This window comes from Hyperolius riggenbachi, chromosome 5 (genome assembly GCF_040937935.1).
Source record: "Hyperolius riggenbachi isolate aHypRig1 chromosome 5, aHypRig1.pri, whole genome shotgun sequence".
Taxonomy (NCBI): domain Eukaryota; kingdom Metazoa; phylum Chordata; class Amphibia; order Anura; family Hyperoliidae; genus Hyperolius; species Hyperolius riggenbachi.
In genome coordinates, this window is record NC_090650.1 from 132,820,212 (window position 1) to 132,842,288 (window position 22,077).

Sequence of the window (22,077 nt, forward strand, 5' to 3'; positions counted from 1 at the left end):
GCAGCTGAGGCCTGGTGCACACCAAAACCCGCTAGCAGATCCGCAAAATGCTAGCAGATTTGAAACGCTTTTTCTGTAGCATTTCAGCTAGCGTTTTGCGGTTTTGTGTAGCGGTTTTGGTGTAGTAGATTTCATATATTGTTACAGTAAAGCTGTTACTGAACAGCTTCTGTAACAAAAACGCCGGCAAAACCGATCTGAACAGGCGTTTTTCAGAGCGGTTTGCGTTTTTCCTATACTTAACATTGAGGCAGAAACGCATCCGAAATCCAAAAAATGCCTCACCCCGGGAGTATGCGTTTCTGCAAAACGCCTCCCGCTCTGGTGTGCACCACCCCATTGAGATACATTGACCAAGCGGATCCGCAACCGCAAGCAGCAGCAGAAATGCTGAAAAAGCCGCTCGGTGTGCACCAGCCCTAAGAGTGGTAATCCCGACCTCAGGGTAGCCGCCGGAGGCTGTGTGCAGCGGGCGTTTCTACATACCTCCCGGGGGATCCTGACGTCGGCCGCCATTCTTTTTTTCTTCCTCTCCTCCGGGGCTCTGCTTCCTCCTGGTGAGATTGCCGGCTGTTGTCATGTCATGACGACAACCTGCAATTTCACTTTAGAGTTGCAGCACCACCCAGAGGATGAAGGTATAACTGTAGCGCTGGAGCCAGGGAGGTGAGTGATTGTTAAACTGCTGCAGATCTCCCTGGCAGCATGATTTTTTCCAGGTTTTAGGGTCTGAAAGAGTGCAAAAACATTGCACCGCTTTTAGACCCTAAAATCCAGAAAGAATCATACCGCCAAGGGGGTTAAGAGAATATGACTCAAGCCATTGACTGCCTCAAATTGAATACTCAAATTAACAAAAAGGAAAGAAGATGAAACTTTTTTTTTCTTTTTACTGATATTTATTTTATAGACGTGAATTGTTTATCATAAATAGTTGGATTTCACGTCAACCCTTTTAACCACTTAAGGACCACAGTCTTTTCGCCCCTTAAAGTGAACCGAGCACCTTTTTTTTCACTCAGGACATTTCTATAGCACATGAAAAATGTATGCCGACTATCTGTTTCATTATTAAAATAAACTTTAATTTTACCTTGTATTCTACATTCAAAGTTGTTAAATTGGCCTGTTTGAGCAGGCCTGCCGACCGTCCCCATCCGCAGAGAGTTCGGGAACCTCTAATTGTTTTATTGAGCTAATTACCAAGAGGTAAACAATGCCTTTCATCAGCAAAGGGGGTGAATAATTAGGAGTGTGTCTTCAAAGCCAGGGTGTGTGTCAATGTGTCAAGATAGCATCTCTGACTTCTGTAAATAAGGAATGTGAGAAGGGGAGGGGGGAACATGGCAGCTTCTATGTCAGGAGGGATTTCAGTGAAAGAGAATGTGGTCAGTTCCCTTTAAGGACCAGAGCCTTTTTTTCCATTCAGACCACTGCAGCTGTCACGGTTTATTGCTCGGTCATACAACCTACCACCTAAATGAATTTTGCCTCCTTTTCTTGTCACTAATGCAGCTTTCTTTTGGTGCTATTTGATTGCTGCTGCGAGTTTTACTTTTTATTATATTCATCAAAAAAGACATGAATTTTGTCAAAAAAATGACTTTTTTAACTTTCTGTGCTGACATTTTTCAAATAAAGTAAAATTTCCTATACATTTGAGCGCGAAAGTTATTCTGCTACATGTCTTTGATAAAAAAAAAAAAAAACATTCAGTGTATATTTATTGGATTGGGTAAAAGTTATAGCGTTTACAAACTATGGTGCCAAAAGTGAATTTTTTCCATTTTGAAGCATCTCTGCCTTTTCTAACCACCTGTCATGTTTCATGAGGTGCTAAAATTCCAGGATAGTATAAATACCCCCCAAATGACCACATTTTGGAAAGAAGACATCCCAAAGTATTCAGTGAGAGGCATGGTGAGTTCATAGAAGATTTTATTTTTTGTCACAAGTTAGCGGAAAATGACACTTTGTGACAAAAAATAAGTTTCCATTTCTTCTAACTTGCGACAAAAAAAAAATGAAATCTGCCACGGACTCACTATGCTCCTCTCTGAATAAAAGTGTCTACTTTCCAAGATGGGGTCATTTGTGGGGTGTGTTCACTGTCTTGGCATTTTGGGGGGGCCTAATTGTAAGCACCCCTGTAAAGCCTAAATATGCTCATTGGACTTTGGGCCCCTTAGCGCAGTTAGGCTGCAAAAAAGTGCCACACATGTGGTATTGCCGTACTCAGGAGAAGTAGTAAAATGTGTTTTGGGGTGTATTTTTACACATACCCATGCTGGGTGGGAGAAATATCTCCGTAAATGTCAATTTTTTATTTTTTTTACACACAATTGTCTATTCACAGAGATATTTCTCCCACTCAGCATGGGTATGTGTAAAAATACACCCCAAAACACATTATACTACTTCTCCTGAGTACGGCAATACCACGTGTGGCACTTTTTTGCACCCTAACTGCGCTAAGGGGCCCAAAGTCCAATGAGTACCTTTAGGATTTCACAGGTCATTTTGCGACATTTGGTTTCAAGACTACTCCTCACGGTTTAGGGCCCCCCTAAAATGCCAGGGCAGTATAGGAACCCCACAAATGACCCCATTTTAGAAAGAAGACACTCCAAGGTATTCCGTTAGGAGTATGGTGAGTTCATAGAAGATTTTTTTTTTGTCACAAGTTAGCGGAAATTGATTTTAATTGTGTTTTTTCACAAAGTGTCATTTTCCGCTAACATGTGACAAAAAATAAAATCTTCTGTGATCTCACCATACTCCTAACGGAATACCTTTGGGTGTCTTCTTTCTAAAATGGGGTAATTTGTGGGGTTCCTATACTGCCCTGGCATTTTAGGGGCCCTAAACCGTGAGGAGTAGTCTTGAAACCAAATGTCGCAAAATGACCTGTGAAACCCTAAAGGTACTCATTGGACTTTGGGCCCCTTAGCGCAGTTAGGGTGCAAAAAAGTACCGCCGTACTCAGGAGAAGTAGTATAATGTGTTTTGTGGTGTATTTTTACACATACAGATGCTGGGTGGGAAAAATATCTCTGTAAATGACAATTGTTTGATTTTTTTTTTTTTACACACAATTGTCCATTTACAGAGAGATTTCTCCCACCCAGCATGGGTATGTATAAAAATACACCCCAAAGCACATTCTACTACTTTTTCTGAGTACGGCGATACCACATGTGTGACACTTTTTTTGCAACCTAGGTGCGCTAAGGGGCCTAACGTCATATTCACAGGTCATTTTGAGGCATTTGGATTCTAGACTACTCCTCACGGTTTAGGGCCCCTAAAATGCCAGGGCAGTATAGGAACCCTACAAGTGACCCCATTTTAGAAAGAAGACACCCCAAGGTATTCTGTTAGGAGTATGGTGAGTTCATAGAAGATTTTTTTTTGTCACAAGTTAGCGGAAAATTACACTGTGTGAAAAAAAAACCAATACAAATCAATTTCCGCTAACTTGTGACAAAAAATAAAATCTTCTATGAACTCATCATACACCTAACAGAATACCTTGGGGTGTCTTCTTTCTAAAATGGGGTCACTTGTGGGGTTCCTATACTGCCCTGGCATTTTAGGGGCCCTAAACCGTGAGGAGTAGTCTGGAAACCAAATGCCGCAAAATGACCCTTGAAATCCTAAAGGTACTCATTGGACTTTGGGCCCCTTAGCGCAGTTAGGGTGCAAAAAAGTGTCACACATGTGGTATCGCCGTACTCAGGAGAAGTAGTATAATGTGTTTTGTGGTGTATTTTTACATATAACCATGCTGGGTGGGAGAAATATCTCTGTAAATGACACATTTTTGATTTTTTTTTTAAACACAATTGTCCATTTACAGAGATATTTCTCCCACCCAGCATGGGTATGTGTAAAAATACACTACAAAACACATTATACTACTTCTCCTGAGTACGGCGATACCACATGTGTGACACTTTTTTGCAGCCTAGGTGCGCTAAGGGGCCCAACGTCCTATTCACAGGTCATTTTGAGGCATTTGTTTTCTAGACTACTCCTCACGGTTTAGGGCCCCTAAAATGCCAGGGCAGTATAGGAACCCCACAAGTGACCCCATTTTAGAAAGAAGACACCCCAAGGTATTCTGTTAGGTGTATGGTGAGTTCATAGAAGATTTTATTTTTTGTCACAAGTTAGTGAAAAATGACACTTTGTGAAAAAAACCAATAAAAATCAATTTCCGCTAACTGTTGACAAAAAATAAAATCTTCTGTGAACTCGTCATACACCTAACAGAATACCTTGGGGTGTCTTTTTTCTAAAATGGGGTCACTTGTAGGGTTCCTATACTTCCCTGGCATTTTACAGGACCAAAACCGTGAGTAGTCTGGAAACCAAATTTCTCAAAATGACTGTTCAGGGGTATAAGCATCTGCAAATTTTGATGACAGGTGGTCTATGAGGGGGCAAATTTTGTGGAACCGGTCATAAGCAGGGTGGCCTCTTAGATGACAGGTTGTATTGGGCGTGATCTGATGGATAGGAGTGCTAGGGGGGTGACGGGAGGTGATTGATGGATGTCTCAGGGGGTGGTTAGAGGGGAAAATAGATGCAATCAATGCACTGGGGAGGTGATCGGAAGGGGGTCTGAGGGTTTGGCCGAGTGATCAAGAACCCACACGGGGCAAATTAGGGCCTGATAAGATGGGTAGGTGTGCTAGGGGGTGACAGGTGGTGAGAGGAGGTGATTGATGGGTGTCTCAAGGTGTGATTAGAGGGGGGAAATAGATGCAAGCAATGCACTGGCGAGGTGATCAGGGCTGGGGTCTGAGGGCGTTCTGAGGGTGTGGGCGGGTGATTGGGTGCCCTAGGGGCAGATAGGGGTCTAATCTGATGGGTATCAGTGACAGGGGCTGATTGATGGGTGATCAGTGGGTGATTAGATGGCAGAACAGATGTAAACATTGCACTTTGGAGGTGATCTGAGGGTAGGTTTGGGGCAATCTGATGGTGTGGGTGGGTGATTAGTTTGCCCGCAAGGGGCAGGTTAGGGGGTGATTGATGGGTGGCAGTGACAGGGGGTGATTGATGGGTGATTGATAGGTGATTGACAGGTGATCAGTGGGGTATTACAGGGAAGAACAGATGTAAATAATGCACTGGCGAATTGATAAGGGGGGGTCTGAGGGCAATCTGAGCATGTGGGGCGGGTGATTGGGTGCCCGCAAGGAGCAGATTAGGGTCTATTCTGATGGGGAACAGTGACAGGTGGTGATAGGGGGTGATTGATGGGTAATTAGTGGGTGTTTAGGGTAGAGAACAGATGTAAGCACTGCACTTGGGAGGTGATCTGATGTCGGATCTGCGGGCGATCTATTGGTGTGGGTGTTTGATCAGATTGCCCGCAAGGGGCAGGTTAGGGGCTGATTGATGGGTGGCGGTGACAGGGGGTGATTGATGGGTGGCAGTGACAGGGGTGATTGATGGGTGATTGACAGGTGATCAGTAGGTTATTACAGGGAAGAACAGATGTAAATAATGCACTGGCGAATTGATAAGGGGGGGTCTGAGGGCAATCTGAGCATGTGGGCGGGTGATTGGGTGCCCGCAAGGGGCAGATTAGGGTCTAATCTGATGGGTAACAGTGACAGGTGATGATAGGGAGTGATTGATGGGTAATTAGTGGGTGTTTAGGGTAGAGAACAGATGTAAACACTGCACTTGGGAGGTGATCTGACGTCGGATCTGCGGGCGATCTATTGGTGTGGGTGGGTGATCAGATTGCCCGCAAGGGGCAGGTTAGGGGCTGATTGATGGGTGGCAGTGACAGGGGGTGATTGATGGGTGATTGGCAGGTGATCAGGGGGGATAGATGCATACAGTACACGGGGGGGGGGGGTCTGGGGAGAATCTGAGGGGTGGGGGAGTGATCAGGGGGCAGTTTAGGGTTATAAAAAAATAGCGTTGACAGAAAGTGACAGGGAGTGATTGATGGGTGATTAGGGGGCTGATTGGGTGCTAACAGTGGTCTGGGGGGTGGGCAGGGGGGGGGGGTCTGAGGGGTGCTGTGGGCGATCAGGGGGCAGGGGGGGGGAATCGGTGTGCTTGGGTGCAGACTAGGGTGGCTGCAGCCTGCCCTGGTGGTCCCTCGGACACTGGGACCACCAGGGCAGGAAGCAGCCAGTATAATAGGCTTTGTATACATTACAAAGCCTATTATACATATTACATGCGGCGATCCGGGTGCTAGTAACCCGCCGGCACTTCCGAACGGCCGGCGGGTTACAGCGCGAGGGGGGCGGAGGCAGTCGCCAGCGGCTGATCGCGTCACGAATGACGCGATCGCCACATAACCACGCCTGCCGCCGCCTCCGCCAATGGGCGTATTGCGGTCGTTTAGGCCCAGTCTTTGCCGCCGCCCATCGGCTGGGGGCGGTCGGCAAGTGGTTTATGTACCCCTATATATGACACAAAGGTTTTCGATTCTGCATAGTTTTGTCTGCATAATGTAGTTGCTATTTGACTTCCTTGGATACTTTTTAGTTGAGGGGTTCCTTGATCTTTGAGGCTTTCCTTGATATGTTTTGGAAACAGCCATGTTTTCCTGCTTTCTACACAAAGCCATGACCATGAACGCTCAGTCTAATATTTTTTTGTTTTTTCAATCTACCAGAAAAGTAGGGTTAAACTAAAACTTTGCATAGGAATAATGAATGTGAAAGTTTCTGATCAATTAACCAAATCTGATTTGTCCCTTGCAAAGTACTGGTTAAGGCCATGCTAATTAATTTTCCAGTAGATCAAACGAATACCATAGAGATAAATTATGTTAACTTCACTGACAGTATGATTATTTCCAGATTTTAGGGTCTAAAAGCAGTGCAATTGTTTTCACAAGCTTTTAGACTCTAAAAGCAGGAAGATTTATCTGCAGTAGCCTTGCAATTTACTCACCTCCCCGGGATCCATTGCTGCAGTCCTCTTTCCTGTCCTCCCGGTGGCACTCTATCCCTATGGTGAGATCACTATTGTCATGTGACAAACGGCGATCTCACCCGAGGTATGGAGAGCCTCCGAGGATCGGAAGATGATGAGTGTCAAGCGTCCAGATCCCAGGGAGGTGAGTTACAAACGCTCACTGCGCTGCCGGCTCTGTATGCACCTCCTGGTGGCTACCCTGAGCCAGCCTCGGGATTACCGCGAAAACTAAAGCTAATAAGACACTTTCAGAATTGGCATGTTAGTCAGACTCACATCCAGTACTGCTGGTGTATAGTAGGGATGGTGGGTAATGGGCATTTCTGTTTAAATTCCGATTTACGCTAATGCCGATTTTTTTTTTTTTTTTTTTTTTTTTTTTTTTTTTTTTTTTTACCGACTTTGACATTTTTTGCATCCCAAAAAAAAAAATGGAAAAACAGTATCTTGTAATTGGTCTAAAATTACTGCGGTAATCCAATTATTGCTGAAAAAATCTGCATTCTCTGATTGGTCCAATGCTTCCGAATTCTGTGATTGGGCTAAAATTACTGAGTTGTGGGGAATTGGATATCCGACAAATTCAGATTTCCGAATATTGATCAGAAAAACTTTCTGTGGCATCCGAGTGAGCATCCCTAGTGTATAGTGAGCCTATAGTTTATCCATTTTGCAGAGCCACACTAATCCAACATGCTTACAGCTGTTTCGGACTGACTTAAACCTGAGCTAATCAAGCTTAGTAGCTGCTGACTAATTACAGTAGCTGGCAGCTGGTTGATTAAAGAGGCGTTGTAATGACATGTAGTAGATTGTAATGAATTATTCAGGATACTCATTTTTACTTTATCCTGTGTTCAGCATCAGGAACACTACAGCAATGTAATGTGCTGAATATTGTATGCAGGGACTAGATTGTGCGTCCCTCTGAGGGACGGTTTGTGACAAGACTATATGCTTTGTAATAGCACTGTAGAAGATGTTAACGCTGTGTACTGTATTTTTCATTCTATAGGTAGTAAAGGGAAGCCTGTGCGTCTCATGGATCAAAGAATACATTATTCAGGCTGGCGCCAGGTCTCCTCCCAAACTGTCTTTCCGCCAACTACAAGCAAATAGCAATACCCGCGGGCCCATGCAGAGTATATCGGCATCGCACTCCTCTCTCTGTCTTGTGTCCTAATATATTCATCATGGGTCTTATGGTCAGGTGTGTCTCATGGTGCAAAAAATACAGTAATAATAATGTAGCCCTGTCCTCCCAGTGATGTTTAGTCTCAGCTATGATGTCACGGCATTCTACCCCAGGCACTCTGGAAAATCATGTGGTGATCCTGCTTACTTCACAGTGGGGAGTTCCACTGTAAATCACCTTGCCAGCAATAAAGATTCCGACATCTCTGATACATTTAAGAATGTAAATCAGGGTGAGGAAAGATTTTAAAATAGGGAAACATTGAATAAATAATTTATAAATGAATATTTTAAACAAACAAAAAAGCAGTTTTACTCATTCGGTCATAGACAGTAAAGTTCCTCTTTAACCAGCAGCTACTGGGTTTGGCTGGCTCAATTTCAACAAATACTTTCTCTACAAGACCTCCTCATTTGTATAAAAATACTTTTAATGTACATTTTAGTGAACCTATGAGTAGCACTGCCATTTCCCATATATGATTTAGATGCACAGCTGTTAGCCTGTGTCTGCATTTATACTGTTTATATGTTGTTTGTGTTGCAATGTCAAATCTGAAATTTCCTGGTCTGACAGAAATGAATAATTGTAAGTTGTGCAGACTGCTCTCTGGCAGCTGTGGATAGGGCTCCCTTGTGCTGTCACATTCTGGACCTTGAGGGCTGCGATGGCAAAAGGCTCTGAAGGTTGCAGAGGATTGTTTTAGTGCAACATACAGTATATTGTTGCTGTTAAGATTTTCCTCACATCGCAAATAACAGCATTACATTATAACTTACTACTCAGTTATTGATTTCACAAATTAATTGGACATAAAATCATGTTTTTATTAGAGATTATACTAAAAACCAAGGCTACATCAAATTACATTTACATATTAAGAACCAATTAAAATGCATGTACTGTATAGTAAAGGATGATGATTTATTAGAAATAGGATAAACTTTATAATCCATCAGTGATCAGGGATAATATTGTACAGTTATGACTAAAAATTAAAAAGTTTACAAATCTGACTACAATTGTTTTGGTATAAAGTCTTCTTGCTCTCCGGTGCTGATTGCCAGGATGTCTTCAAACTCTTTCAGGCTAATGCAATCTGTAGGACTGACAGACACACAGCCAGGGCTAGGGTTGTAAACTGTGGTTGGCACAGGTGGGTGTATGTGGTACAGTCCCAGTGTGGTTCCCATTGTGCTTAAGACAAAGCAACATGTAAAATGCAATGAAAAATGAAGGTAGATAAAGTTCTGGCAATATTGAGTTGATTTATTTCACCATTTTTAAATCTTCCTACAGATGTGGATTTACAATTCCAAGCTACATTAAATTTGCATACAGGTAGAAATTTATTTGAATCTCATTGGTCAGCTCTACCATGGACAGCTCCCATGACGCATAATTAACAGGCATTCTGGTGTCTTGGGTACATTTCCTGACATTACTCTTGTTTATATTTTGAAAATCCACTACACTCCTATTATAAAATAGAAGAGAGAGATGCTTCCCGAAAGGCAAGAGATACAGTGGTTTGCAAAAGTTTTTGGCCCCTTGAAGTTTTACACATTTTGTCCCATTACTGCCACAAACATGAGTCAATTTTATTGGAATTCCGTGTGAACGACCAATACAAAGTGGTGTACATGTGAGAAGTGGAACAAAAATCATACATGATTCCAAACATATTTTTTTTACAAATAAATAACTGCAAAGTGGGGTGTGCATAATTATTCAGCCCCCTGAGTCAATACTTTGTAGAACCACCTTTTGCTGCAATTACAGCTGCCAGTCATTTAGGGTATGTTTCTACCAGCTTTGCACATTTAGAGTCTGAAATCCTTGCCCATTCTTTCTTGCAAAACACCTCAAGCTCAGTCAGATTAGATGTACAGCGTTTGTGAACAGCAGTTTTCAGATCTTGCCACTGATTCTCGATTGGATTTAGATCTGGACTTTGACTGGGCCATTCTAACACATGAATATGTTTTGTTTTAAACCATTCCATTGTTGCCCTGGCTTTATGTTTAGGGTCGTTGTCCTGCTGGAAGGTGAACCTTCGCCCCAGTTTTAAGTCTTTTGCAGACTCCAAGAGGTTTTCTTCCAAGATTGCCCTGTATTTGGCTCCATCCATCTTCCCATCAACTCTGACCAGCTTCCCTGTCCCTGCTGAAGAGAAGCACCCCCAGAGCATGATGCTGCCACCACCATATTTGACAGTGGGGATGGTGTGTTCAGAGTGATGGGTAGTGTTAGTTTTCCGCCACACATAGCGTTTTGCATTTTGGCCAAAAAGCTCTATTTTGGGCTCATCTGACCAGAGCACCTTCTTCCACATGTTTGCTGTGTCCCCCACATGGCTTGTGGCAAACTGCAAACTGTAAATGAAGTGCATATTTAAATGCTAAATACAACTCAACTATTGGAATTAACAAAACTACCTTCTGGACACTGCACACCAGTCCAATCACCTCGTACTTTCTCCTCTCTGCCTGGTTGCTCACCAACTAGAATCTGCTAACTCCTGTGTCTCCACCCCTGTTGTTTCCACCCACTACTTTCTAGATACCATATATACTCGAGTATAAGCCGAGATTTTGAGACCAAAAAAGTGGTCCCGAAGTGGGGGTCTTGGCTTATACTCGAGTCGCTATTTTTGCAGACCCCCCCTCCCATGCTGGCTGTGACGGCTATGTGTCCCCCGGCATGAGCAGACTGCTCTTTGTTGTCCGCTGTCTTTAGATGGCCGTGCGCTGCTTCCCTCACCAGATCGGTACTGAACTTCCCCTGCCCCCCTCAAAAGCAGAGCGCTTTTACCAGTCTGCACCGCTGTCCACCTGCAGTCGTCTATCCGTGCAGAGGAATGTCTTCACAGGTTAATCCGTGTTCCCCCTCCCCCCCCCCCCCCCGGCGGGTGCACGCCGGCAACAGCAGAACGCTACATGGTACTTCATGTACCAGTCTGCACCGCGATGATTGCACGTGTTCACAGGCATCATAGCAACGGTTGCTATGATGCCCTCTAATGGCGCCTATGAACAAGTGCAATGATCGCAGCGCTCTGCTGTTGCCGGAGGGAATCCTCCGGGGGGAACACGGATGAACCTGTGAAGACGTGCATCTGCACGGACGGATGACTGGAGGAGAGTGCAGTACAGACTGGTAAATAAAAGTGCCCACAGAGCTGTGCTTTTCCCGGGGGACACTCAGAGGGGGCGGGGGACACACTGAGGTCTGTAAAACTACCACATACTACTCCAGTCTGGTGAAGGGCCGGCGCACGGACATCTAATGGCAGTGCACAGCACAGAGCAGTCAGCTCATGCCGGGGGACATTAAGTAAATACAAACACCACATAGTTATCTTCTTGTGACGGGGGACAATTGGAGGGGGAAACAGATGTGTGTATAACTACTGCATTCTTAATTTGCATGGTCTGGCAGGGGTGGAAGGGGGTTGCACATGGCAATCTGATGCTGACAAATGGCTCATGCATGCTGCACAGGACATGCATTAGCAATTAGGCCATCAGGAGAGGCTTGGTACACTGGACAGCTTTGACCCATCTCTTCAGAGGATTTTTGCAATTTACTAAGTGTGCTTACTGACCTTGTGTACCCCCAGGAATTATTGTGCCAAAATCTGCACAATATTGGCAAACAACCATCAAAATCTGCACAAGACAGGGGCCCCACAATGCCATGCACATGTGGGGGCTGTATACCCTCGGTTTATATTCGAGTCAATCATTTTTTCCATATTTTTTAGGAAAAAGTTGGGGGGGGGGCTTATACTCGGGTCGGCTTATACTCGAGTATATACGGTAGTTAACTCAGTAGGGCAGGGACCTCCTATTGTTTATTATTTTGCTGTAATTTATCATATGAATGTGTATCAATTTTAGTGATATCTCAAACCAGCCATAACCATGTATGCATTTGTACTTGTATTGCTGGATGTCGTGATCTTACAGTGTCTTGAACTTCTCATGTATCTATGCTCCCCAATATTTGTTTTGTACTATGTACTGCGCTATGGAAGATGTTGGCACTATATAAATAAAGAATAATTTATAATATGACAAAATCCGGAGATGTCCAAAAGTAAATCATTTATAGACACATGCCAGTAGATCGTATATATGACCGTTTTTAAGTAGGGTTGTCTGTGGGGAGTAAGGATGTGCACCACTGCATACTTGACAAAAATACAGTTTTCAAACTTTCAACCAACCATCAGCAATCTACTGTTTCCTTTTTCCGATCTTAGTAGTGCAAGTAAGGACACTGGAAAAATATGAAGCTTTATTTCTATATCTAATTCTGTTAATTATGATTTGCACAGCTCTTTGCAGCCCAAGGGAGAATTCTGTAATAATATTACTGTGCGAGTTTTCTGGTGCGTTATATTTGGTCTTTGTGCTGTGTCTGCTTTCCCCTCTTTCAATTTAACAACTTCAATATTTCAAGCCCCGTTATTTACATTTCCCCGTATCTCTTTCTCACATAGCCGTATGCACTGTCAGCTCTGCTGTAGGGTTTCTAGAAAGCCTGTAAATCTGTAGAGAGTGAACTAATATGATTTCAAATCTCACTAAAAGAAACAAAAAGCTGCTGAAATGATACCCAAGGCATGTTTCCAGAACTGGAGTGCTGCAAAATTCAACAAAGACGTAGCCAGCAGAGGAAATGCCCAGAGCAGGATTTAGGTATACAAGTAATCCAGCTTAAAGTATTGTTCAGAAAACCTTCTTTTTGCCATGCTGAAACCTGGAATACAAATCAGATTTCAGAAACCGTGTCCACAGATTAAACGTATTTGAATCAGCTGCTAACAGTTGTTAGAAATGTCATTCCTGGGTACATGACTGGTTGCTTTTAAAGCTCTAAGTTCTAAGACCATGAGGTGTGGGTGTCCACGCGCATGCATGGGTGCTTGCACACACGCTTTACAATCTAAGTCACGTGTGTATTTGTGTTTTGGGGGGGTTTTTGGAATGCCCATCAGGTAAAATTAATAGCATTGGTTATCTCATTACAATGACACTTGTCAAGTGTTGGGATATATTAGGCAGAGAGTCACTTCTTATAGACTATGTACAAGAGCCAGATTGTGATGACTGGGTCAGAGCATCTCCATAGTGGCATATTTTTTTGTCCCCTCATTTATACCACACTTTACATTACAAAGCCTGATGAATTCTGGGTGTAAGAATTTTCATAGAAAGCTAGAAATTTGGGTGCTGCCGTGGTGGCCCATGACATTTATCGGTAAGGAGGGGAAATTTGCCCGTGGCCCTCGACTCCCGATAATTAGTAGAGGCTTAAATTTCCCCTCAATGGGCCCCTATTGGTTGTGCCTGAAAATTCAAGGTTTTTGCGCTTTTCTTTTTATTCGCAGGGGTGGTTAAGGTTCACAATGGTGGAGGATGGGTTAGGGTAAGCCGTGGGTGCAGGCTTTGCAGCAGCAGGGACCGTCAAGGTTAGGCGTGGGGTAAGAACAAATAGGGTAAGCCGTGGGTGCAGGTTTTGCAGCAGCAGGGACCGTCGAGGTTAGGCGTGGGGTAAGAAGGAATAAAGTTAGCTGTGGGTGCAGGTTTTTGGGTGGGTGTTTAAGGTTAGCGATGGGCAGGGGGTGGCTAAGGTTAGGCACCAGGAGTGTGAGAATAGGATTGTTTAGCTATAGTAAATTTAATACTGATATTTTGCAATAGTTTTTTTTACAGTCTTATAGTAAAACTAGGGACATTAGCCCGTTTAATAACGGGCCCTAGGTTTGTCACCGCTGCCACCTGTCAGCGCGCGCACGCACATACCTGCCTGGCCCCCTGGCTGTCCTGCTCCGTCCGAACAACAGCTGTCTCTGTGGCACATGCTCAGTAGAGCAAAGCAGGGACACATACACAGGTAGGATATCAGTACATTTACCCATATTCTTCAATCTGGTTTCCTGTAAATGTACTGATATTCTACTGTCTGGTTTCCTGAATACCCAGATTACCGGGTGCCCTTTTTTTGATGTACGCTTTCCATGTACCTTGCAAAAAGTTTCTAATTTGCCATTTTATCCCTAGTTTGTTTTCATGGACTCAAATGTCATTGGTGATGTTTGTAGATAACCCATTTTTGCAGTTATGATTATGTTTTTTCCTTTTCTTAGATTAAAAAAATGGCAATTTAGCAAAACTTGAAATTTTATGGAATTGTGCATTGTCCTGAAAATGTGCGTTCTCATAAGCTTCAGTGCATTTCCCTTTTAAATTCACATTTTCTCAAAAAATCTTTTTGTAAAAATGTCTGCTAATCCAAAATAGCCATATTTATTCAACATCAGCGCTGTGGTGGAGATTTGCTGTCAAGCGCCATTAGACCCTAAACAGTGACAGGCTGACTGAGATTTAATCTGTGCGGTGCAAAATAATGAATATTCATTTTACTCAGCTGAGTTATTGAAGGTTCTATTGACAGTCTGAACACACTGAGCCTTGTTCCCACTTCCACCTTTTATTACAATATGGAGGATTATAGGATATGGCAGATTCATCACGTCTCTAATGTAGACACCTTACTGTGAATGGTTTCCTGTTCTTTGTGGTAATGACATAAACAAGTTCCCTTGCTTACCAGTGAAACTATGTCGTACCTATGTTTTGTACTAAAATGCTTTAATTGAGAGGAGTCAGCAGCCAGTGTTTCCTGTGAAAAACCGAGATGACCCTGCCCATCTTCCCCATGTGCTTCACAGGAGGGAGCAGATGGAGGAGGTGGGTGTGGTCAGTGTGATGGCTCTGTGCGGAGGAAGAAACTCGCATTCTGCTGGCAGCTCTTTACTTCATGCACATATCTTTGTCATGTGACTGAGGCTATGTACACACAAACAATTACCAACACCTGCAGGGACTAGAGCTTGATACGTTGGGCGAAAGTTTTGGGCCGAGCTTTGTACACTGGCCTAGAGGCTAGCAACACATCTATTGCTATCAAACTGTAGGAAAATTGCAAGCAGTTTAATTCAGTTATGCACTACTCAATCGAGGAGGGCTTTCCTGTATAATTAATGCAATACAAAAATAAAGCAGAAAGGCCCTACATGTGCATTATAGAAAAACTTTATTGGTACAAAAAATATATGAACGTGGGAAAGTAGACTGTTTACCCATTAAAAACATTAAAACCCTGTCAGAACAGGAGAGAGCGCTACATCACATATACATGTAAATCACTCCACGGGCCACCAAGAGGCCTCTTGGTGTGCGCAGGTGGTGGGTCCAAACATGGCCGGACCAAACGGGTGGCGGAAGCGATTAGCATAGGCTGATGCCGGGCGATCGCCACATGCAGTAACCCATTGGTGGCCCGTGGAGTGATTTACATGTATATGTGATGTAGCGCTCTCTCCTGTTCTGACAGGGTTTTAATGGGTAAACAATCTGCTTTCCCACGTTCATATATTTTTTGTACCAATAAAGTTTTTCTATAATGCACATGTAGGGCCTTTCTGCTTTATTTTTCTATTACATCTATTGCTATGTATAGGGGAGAAGAGACACCGTGCACGACAGAGCGGCTTTTGGTGGGTGGGGTGATTATGGGAACCGTACTTGGGTGTCCTTTTGGAAGGGTCAAGCTAAGTACACACACTGGATTAAATCAAGGGAGGTAGCTATTGAGGACCACTTCCTCCAAGAATCTGTGTAGAGGACCCTCCCCACCCCCAACGCTGCCTGAAGATCTGAAATGCTGGATCTTTGGCAGCGCTGGAAGGCTCCATAAAGAGGTGGACTAGCCAAAAACCTGTCAGTTCCATCAGATTTCTACTACTTACTGTAAGTGGCAGCAACATAGGAGAAAAGTAATTTAAAGTTCATGTTACTTTGAAAGAAACCTTGTTCTTATTTATATTTGTTTACATGTATTTAAAATTTTACTGTTTTTTGTTATTGTTGTTTTTTTATGATAGTGGTGCTTTAATGAAGCCATAAGGGAAGTATGATGGCCAGTAAAATGTTATCATTGGAAGCAGTCATCCTTGTCTTGACAGGTTCACTTTTGCAGTTGTCATAGAAGTCAGTGGAATGTAATGATCTGAATTTCTTTGCATAGCGCGATCCTCTATCCTAGCCTGTTTGGTGTGTGTGCTACCACTGGGTTGGATGTTAAGCCCACCTGCACATCAAGTGGTGAGACAGTGTGCAGATACTAAAGACATCTGTGGCTTTCTGCACATCAGAAGCCACAGTTGACTCCATTTAATTGAACAGGGAAATTATGAATACACCCACATTCTTTATTAGGCTAGGTTCGCACCGCACCAAAAAAAGTTCATTTGAACGGAACAGATCATCAGGCATGCGAATAAATCTTATGCAAAGTAGTGCATCAGTCTATTCGGAATGGATCCGTTAGTTCCGATACGATGAGCAAAACACATTGATGTGTAGTATTCCATAATTCCGTATGTGGCTATGTATCGCTGAAAGATTCCTTTTTAAGCCGGTCACCAAGTTGGTTGCTGCGTTTGTTTCACTGATTTTTCTCACTCGCTACCATCCATTTGGTTCCACCACCGCATGGTTCTGCTGCACGGGAGAAGCACTGGTTTACAGATCAGAGTCCCGGCAGAAGCATTACGGTAGGCTCCAATTGGATTGCAAATCCCCTATTCCCTGTCCCCAAGGAGGATTCTCATTGGCTCACTGAGTGGTAGATCTATGAGAATCCTCCCTGGTGGAAGGGAGGGCCTGTTGCAATCCGGCTTCTGCCAGGATTCTGTATGCCAGTGTTTCTCCCCTGCAGTGGATCCGAGCAGCATTGCCAGCAGTGATAATGGAACCAAATGGATGGTGGTTGGTGAACCAGACAGGAGACAATGCGAGCACATTAGATGCAAAATGTAAGGTAATGTGAACAATGTATATTCTGAGTGTATCCACTGTGAAAGTGTTATTGTGCATTTGTACGGTGTGAACCCAGCCTTACCTAAACAAGTGCCCACCAGCAGGGTAATGCTTGATTTTTTTTTTTATTTCTGTTCACACTGTAGCCCTACTTTAAGGTAGAAGATATGTAGCAAAGACTGCCATTCTTATTGTGATCTCAGCTTGTGTATACTAAACGAACAGATATTTTAGTGAAGCCGAGATTCCTAAATCAGGACTAGTCATATATCTACACCATTCTTATAAGTATGGTAAGACAGCCAGTTTAATGCCCTAATGTTAACATATTTTACTGTGTCTATGTCTGGAATCTGAATTTTATGAGTGCCAAATTCATTTTTCAGAAGTAATTAGCCCAATTTATTGTGGTTTTAATTTAAGCATTTTGCTATAGAACTACATGTAGGATGAAATGCAAAGCTTTGTCAGTTTGCAATGTAAAGTTCATGTTCTCTTGTGTTTTGTAGGTCACAGACACGACTCTACGAGTGAAGCAGAAAGGCATTGAAAACCTTCCATTTCCTACCTTTTTTGCTGATGGAGATGAAGAGTTGCCAGAAGACCTTTACGATGAGGAGGTGTTCCAGTTCAATGAACCCTCTGTCACATACTCTTAGTATCTCTGACATCTATTTTTCCTATAGATGTTGTCATCAATGGCTGTGCTCTCTGTAATATAAGGACAGCCCAAGTTACAGAAGGGATATCCTATCTATTGCAACCAGTCTTGTTCTGAATGACACAGTCCAACTTCCCTGCTGAACGCAACCAAGATGGTGTATGTAACAATAATTTGCTTTATATTATGGATCTTGTGGATCCACAGAAGCCTTTTCAAAGAATATTGTCATGGCTTTTACACTGTCATTTGCTCATCATGTTTTGTGTTAATAATAAAGACAGTTTGATAATTTTGTTTGTTTTTCATTAAGGGACCCTCATACTGTATACACCTGTGCATGTAGAGAACTGACCAAAACTGCAGCAGCATCTTTTAGTTTTTTTGTAATAAGACTAACATACTCCATTATATTTCTTCTGGAATATGAAAATGTGCCAGACTAGTTCTTACTCAAATGAGAAATGCATCATCTGATTTTGCATTCATTTACAAATTTTGGCTGTCAATACACTCTTGAGTACCTGGAGTTGACATGATGAGATAAACCTGTACTCATATATATATATAGTACTAGCCTTACTAAGAAATGACGTGAAGTCACTTTCTGTACAGCAAGAATTTAAAAAAACAGAAAACTAAAACTTGTTATCCATGCAAAATAATTTGTCGAACAGCTTGTTTAATTCATACTGTTTTTTTTAAAGTAAATAGAAGCTAGAGAAACTGAAAAACAAGGAGAGACAGCTTGAGATTTCAGTGCAGGAAGGGTCATCACTACTTTTTTTTTTTTAGGTTAAAAAGCAGAAATGCAGAATGTAGATTATACAATCTTAAAAATAAAGCAATAAAATTAGACTGTTCTATGCTACTAATGTTCTGTTTATCATCTGTACATGTACAATTACTATTCCATAAGTTTATTTTCACTTTAAAGGGAACCAAGCACCGCTTTTTTTTCCTGGTTTCTAAAAGCTATAGGAGCTGCCATGTTAGCTGCCCATTATTTATCCAGGGGAAGGTGTGAACATATCATCTGTGACTTCTGTAAACTCTTTGAAGTACATTGCCCAATTTGTTTTCTATTCTAACCATTTCAGAAAATGATAGATCTTTATTCATGGAGTTAACAACTAATAACAATTCATTACTTTGAAGCTTAATTCTATGGTTTTATTGGTCTGCTGGATTTGTTCCTCTCTTGGGTCCAAGTAGTCACATTGCAGAACAATAAGATGGTCTACATCAGTTCTTCTCCTGTTAAATTATACTTTCAATATTTTTAATTGGTTAAAAAATAGATGATCTTTGGCTTGTGCCTCCTCTGAGCATTAGCAGTGCGACCTGACCTAGTTATGATGAAACATATTATCTACTAGCTATGTCTGAGATTATCTTCAAGCTTTAGGAGAGGTATCAATGTTTTGGTACATTAACCTCCTTGCCGGTTATCCCGAGCTCAGCTCGGGGTAACCTGCGCAGGAGGATATCTCAGGCCCCGCTGGGCCGATTTGCATAATTTTTTTTTTGTTACAAGCAGCTAGCACTTTGCTAGCTGCTTGTAACTTCCGATCCGCCGCGCCGAGTTGCTCCCCCCCGCCTCAGAGCCCTGCGCTGCCTGGCCAATCAGTGCCAGGCAGCGTTGAGGGGCGGATCGGGATTCCCTATGACGTCCATGACGTCGGTGACGTCATCCCGCCCCGTCGCCATGGCGACCGGGGAAGCCCTGCAGGAAATCCCGTTCTCAACGGGATTCCCTGCATACTCTGATCGCCGAAGGCGATCGGAGTGGGTGGGGGGATGCCGCCGCTTAGCGGCTATCATGTAGCGAGCCCTTGGCTCGCTACATGATTTAAAAAAAAAAAAAAATGTGCGGCGCTGCCTCCTTGCCGGATTTTTTAGACCGGCAAGGAGGTTAATCCTTTATAAAGGTACACTAGAGGAGAGGTCCATTTATAATTTGTACACTGACTGGGCTATAACTAGACTTATTTGTTATTCAGTGGGGGTGTGTAACGATTAATGTAGCAACACAGACGTCTGATTATGTGTGTTATGCAGAATCACCAATAATACAGACGCTATACCTGATTATGTGGTGATCTGCAGTATCACCAATACCAAGTATAGCTGGCAGAATACAAAGTATGTAGTGCTTGGTGCAACAATAACAGAATAGTTTAGCTAGACCTCACCAGAGGAGCTGGTAGGCACTATTGGTACACAGTAACTGAATAGTTTGACAAAACCTCACCAGATGAGCTGGTGGGTACTATTAGAACACAGTAACTGATTAGTTTGGCTTAATCTCACCAGAGGAGCTGGTGGGTACTATTGGAAGAGCACCTCACCAGTGACAAGGGATCACTGGTGAGTAGAAAGGTCAGACCGGCTAGGATCAGTAACAGGCGGGCAGGTACAGTGCAGAATCGGCAGGCAAGAGAGTAGTAAGATATCAGGCAGGGTTCAGCAACAGAGTCAGATAAGCAGAAGTACAGAAACTATAAGCAAGAGCAGAGTCAGAGGGTAGCCAGAGTCATACACAGAATATCAAAATACAGTAATACAATAATCCTAGTCTTGTGTGAAATCCCTGGTTTCCTCCCAGATCAAAGCACACCGGATACTATCTAAGGTCTGAGCGCTAACACGTGAGTATTCGCAACAGCAGACAAGTTGCGAGTGAACAGTGAAGGCTTATGAAGCAGAGGAGACCCTTATGGCCGCGCCCACAACAATCAGCCAATCCTTAGCGCTGTGAGTCTCCTCTGACGTCAGCCAACCGGCTGGTCAGCTGACGCGCCTCCTCCTCGCATAACGGTCCAGTCTCCGCGCGCCCGCGCAATACGGCAACCCTATGTGCAAAAGACAAACCCGTCCTCGATGTACTAGATGCCAGAGGCACGGGCGAAGTCCCTGAACAGCGTGCCCGCAGCCGCCATTACTGCGGATGTTACAGGGTGAGTTTGCAGCGCAGTAGGCACTGTAATGTGGGCTTAGGTCTCACTAGGAAAAATGTGCAGTGAGATATTTATTGATCTGTGGTCCCACCATGATCTCTAGTTCACCTCAGCCAATGTTTAGTGAGGCATAGGCTAAAATAAGAAGTTTTTAATCAGGATGATACCATTTATTGGCTAACTTAAAAGAATAATAGTAAGCTTTCAGCTTTTTGTAGCCTTCTTTCAGAGTTCAATCCTGTACATGGGCTACTTGAAGCAATACTTGAAGCAATTTATGGGAAGGCATTAAGTAAATTTGATTCGATTCATTGATTTGATTTGATTCAATCTGACATGTCCGATTCAATATTCGATTCAAATTGAATTGAATCATGAATCGGACATGTCAGATTGAATCAAATCCTATCAATGAATCGAATCTGACAAAGAATCATATGGAATCGGAAATGCATCCAGTGTGTAAGAGGCCTTTCAATCGATTTTCCGATCCATTTCCATAGAAGTGAACAGAAATCGATCGAAATTCAGATCGGACATGTTGGAAAAAATCAATCTGGCAGGTAAATCTGCCACAAAATTGTATCGTGTGTACCTAGCATTGGGGCCCATTCTCGCTAGGGCAATAAGCGGGTGATTCCCGCTAATCACCGAAGCGCTAGTGCAATATTAACCTATGGCAGTGATCTCACTGCCGCGATTGCCGCCGATTGCGGATTTTTTCGTGATTAGTGGCAATAGCAAAACATTGCAGCATTTTGCCGCGATTCAGGAGAGATCGCGGTACAATGCTTATAAAAGCGCTGATCGTAATTGCTCTGAATCGCGAAAGTATACAGTGATTTTACTGCACTAATCATGGTAAAATCACCCGCGCAAAATGGTAGTGCTAAGCGCCTGGTCCTCATGCGTGTATGTGCATGAAGACCAGGAAGTAGAGAGTAAGATGAGGCCACTGGAAGATAGATCAGAGGAGAGACCCTATGCAATGTCATCTGTTGCTAGTGCAGGTTAGGCTGTAATCAGTTGTTATTTCAGGCTGGGAACACACTAAGCAGAAACGCTATATGTATAATGTTAAGTCAATGGGGCACATGCTTTAATCAGAAAATGTGTCTTCTCCATGTACAAATAAAATTACAATTAATACATAAAGCAAACCCTTCAATACATTACCACCTACTGATAAGATCATTTAAGCGGATTACACACAATGTACGGTATGTCTATGTAGATTACACACACACGGACTAAGTTTTTTTTTTTTTTCTTTCAGCTTGTTAAATAAAATCTAAATCCATTTTTATGTAATATTCCCTATTTCCCTGCACTCTAAAATCCTGTGTGCTAAAATATGCTCATTACATGGAGAGATGTTGGTGATTAAGGTCACACAGGAATATGTTTTTC

General features: G+C 43.0%; 1 protein-coding gene across 3 annotated transcripts in view; it reads left to right on the forward strand.

The window, feature by feature from the left end:
* The window catches only part of MRPL3 (mitochondrial ribosomal protein L3), a 140,876-nt gene extending 122,877 nt beyond the window's left edge, over positions 1 to 17,999 (forward strand). Inside the window, exon 10 of one of the 3 annotated variants that reach the window (XM_068234485.1) lies at positions 17,556 to 17,999. In XM_068234485.1, coding sequence (XP_068090586.1) covers positions 17,556 to 17,705 — 150 coding nt within the window. In that variant the 3' untranslated portion in view covers positions 17,706 to 17,999. Of the gene's footprint in view, positions 1 to 7,972; positions 8,177 to 17,555 lie in introns of those variants that run through there. The other 2 variants (XM_068234484.1, XM_068234486.1) reach the window with 2 other exon arrangements.
* The last annotated feature ends 4,078 nt before the right edge of the window (positions 18,000 to 22,077 follow it).